Genomic DNA, 2,614 nt, shown 5'->3' with positions numbered 1-2,614 from the left:
CAGATAGTTTCACACTTTAACACCTCGTAAGAAAAGTTTGAACTCATTATTTAACCTCAGTGATTAATTCACATTCATTCTTCGGGCAGCAGGAGGTTAAAGGTGAATTCATCTAAAACTAGTTATAGTCCTCCTCCTCCTCCTCCTCCCTCCGCTGGACTCGAACCCGCGACCTCCCACTCCGCTCCGCTCCGCTCCGGCCTCCTCCTGCCGGCTCCTCCCTCTCCTCTCCTCTCCTCTCCGGTCCGGTCCGGTCCGCTCCGGGGCTCCAGGTCGGGGTTTCCAGGCGGAGCGCAGAGACGCAGGAGCGGAGGACTCCTGAGCAGAACGCCGCTTCTGTCCGGCAACAAGTGGACGGAGACGGAGGCTAGTGTGGAACCGAGGAACCGGGAGAACATCCGAACCAGAACCGAGCCGGTGAGAGCAGAACCGCTTCGTGGTTCTCTGACCTCTGAAGCTGGAAACATTTTTAACGGAGCTGACAGCAGTTAGTTTGAATTATCTCGTGTTTAAATCCACTGGTTCGGACCTGAAGCTGCAGAAAAAGTCTCGTTTTGTCAGAGTCCCGCTGGTTCTGAATGTCAGGCGGGTTTCTGCTCATATGTGGGTCAGTACCAGCTGCTTTCTAATCCCTGCTTCCTTGCAGTGTCTGGAGAACCTGCTGCGGGTCACAGGTCGCCTGCGGCTGGATGGAGATGCGAACCGCGCCGCTGCTGCTCTTCTTCGGTAAGACTTTGAAGTCGCTCCGAGTTTTCTGAAATCGTGTGAAGCGGCTCAGTGAGCAGAGTTCAGCCGCAGAGAGGCGTCCGCAGGTCAGCGAGCTTCTCTGTGATCAGCCGCCGGAAACACGGAGCCTCTGCTGCGTCCACTTAATCCTCCAGCCAGTGTCTGCAGGAGCCCAGCGGGCAGGGAACGTTCCCACAACGTTACCTACAGGTTCTGGTCATGTTGGGGAAGAAAACATTCTAGTCTGATGTTCAAAGAACGTTTTAAGGATGTTTATCATTTCTAGTAATGTTCCTGTGAGGTTAAAAGTGAACCAAGACAGAACGCTTCAACGTTCAGAGGATGTTTGGAGGATGTTCTCAGATTATGTTCCATGATAACAAAAGAAGAACGTTCTCAATCCAACATTTAAAGAATGTTTTCCAGATGTTATTGAGACCTCAGCAGCAGTTTTATAAAACGTTCCTCTAATTTGACAGATCATTTTACTTGCAATGTTCTGAGGATGTTGCTGCTGATAACGTTTTTTAATAAAACGTTCCCACAATGTGACATGATATCAAAAGACGGACGTTCTTGGTGCAACTTTTTGGAAATTTCAGAGCATCTTTAGAGACACGTCAGCGTACATCCTACGAGCTAGAAGAAAACGTCCTGCTGAAAGCATCAGTAGAACTTTGCAGAACTTTGTTGGGGAATGAACTAAAACAGAACGTTTTAACATTGAAAGGATGGTTGGAGAAAGTCATCAGGTTATGTTCCATGTTAACAAAAGAAGAACGTTCTCAATCCAACATTCAGAAAATGTTTTCCAGATGTTCCCAAGGCCTCAGACGACAGAATGTGTTTTAATTAAACGTTCCTGTCGTGTGATATATTACCAAAAGTAGAACATTTTGTCTGCAATGTTCTGGGGATGTTCCTGTTCATAACGTTCTTCTATAAACTGTGCTAACCAAGGAAGAATGTTCTTTATGCAGTGTTGGAAAGTGTCTTTTTAGCGGTTTTTGAACGTCTTTTGTGAGCTTTCAACGTACATTTTGTGCTGTAAACGTTACGGTCCTTTTGCAGACCTTTCTTGGGGTTTGCAGCGGTTTCTTGCGGTTGGACCCTGGGCGGATGTTTTTGTTGCGCAGGTTCTTTTGCCGTTTGTTCCGTTGTTCTTTATGTTCGCAGGATTTTTACAGCAGCAGGGTGTTTTCACTTCCTCCTGGTTTTGAGACTTCCTTTTTGGTTTGCGAAGGACCTTCTGGGGAGCACTTTGCCGCGTTTTGTGAGCTTTGCAGCTTTTTGTTTGGCCGTGGCTTTCTTTGTAGCATTTTGTTAATATCATGTTCTTAGAATGTTTTCAGAACGTTTAAACAAAAAAGATGATCCCTCTGTGAGAGACGTTTTCTTTTTTTCTAGATAGAAGGTTCCCATACGGGACGCAAGATATTTTTTATGTTCCAAAAAACATCTGCCATTTTCTACTAATGTTTTCAGTGAGTTTTCTTTTAGTTCCCAAAAAGTTCTTCTTAGAGGCAGGATAAAGTTTATAGGAGAACGTTCTCAACAGCAACATCCTCAAAACATCCTCAGAGCATTGCAGGCAAAATGTTCCATCACATTCCAGGAACGTTTCACTCTGTCTACCAAGGTCTCGATGACATCCTGAAAACATTTTGTGTATGTTGGTTTGTGAACGTTCTTCTGCTTCCATGGAACATAATCTGACAACATCCTCCAAACGTCCTCTGAATGTTAAAACGTTCTGTCTTAGTTCACTTTTAACCTCATGGGAACTTTATTTGAAATGATCAATATCCTTAAAACGTTCCTTGAGCATGATATTAAAATGTTTTCTTTCAAACATCATTAGAACTTGCAATAAATGTTGGTTTTGTGG

The 2,614-nt window shown here is 44.8% G+C and overlaps 1 protein-coding gene across 1 annotated transcript in view; it reads left to right on the top strand.

The window, feature by feature from the left end:
• Positions 1-248: 248 nt before the first annotated feature.
• lamb2 (laminin, beta 2 (laminin S)) overlaps positions 249-2,614 on the top strand; it is a 72,301-nt gene continuing 69,935 nt past the window's right edge. Inside the window, exons 1-2 of the mRNA XM_008288263.1 lie at positions 249-417; positions 647-726. Coding sequence (XP_008286485.1) covers positions 690-726 — 37 coding nt within the window. The 5' untranslated portion in view covers positions 249-417; positions 647-689. The remainder of the gene's footprint in view (positions 418-646; positions 727-2,614) is intronic.

This window comes from Stegastes partitus, unplaced genomic scaffold (genome assembly GCF_000690725.1).
Source record: "Stegastes partitus isolate 25-593 unplaced genomic scaffold, Stegastes_partitus-1.0.2 Scaffold549, whole genome shotgun sequence".
NCBI classification, from domain to species: domain Eukaryota; kingdom Metazoa; phylum Chordata; class Actinopteri; family Pomacentridae; genus Stegastes; species Stegastes partitus.
Note: the sequence above shows the minus strand (reverse complement) of the source record. Positions and strands in the feature narration are given on the sequence as shown.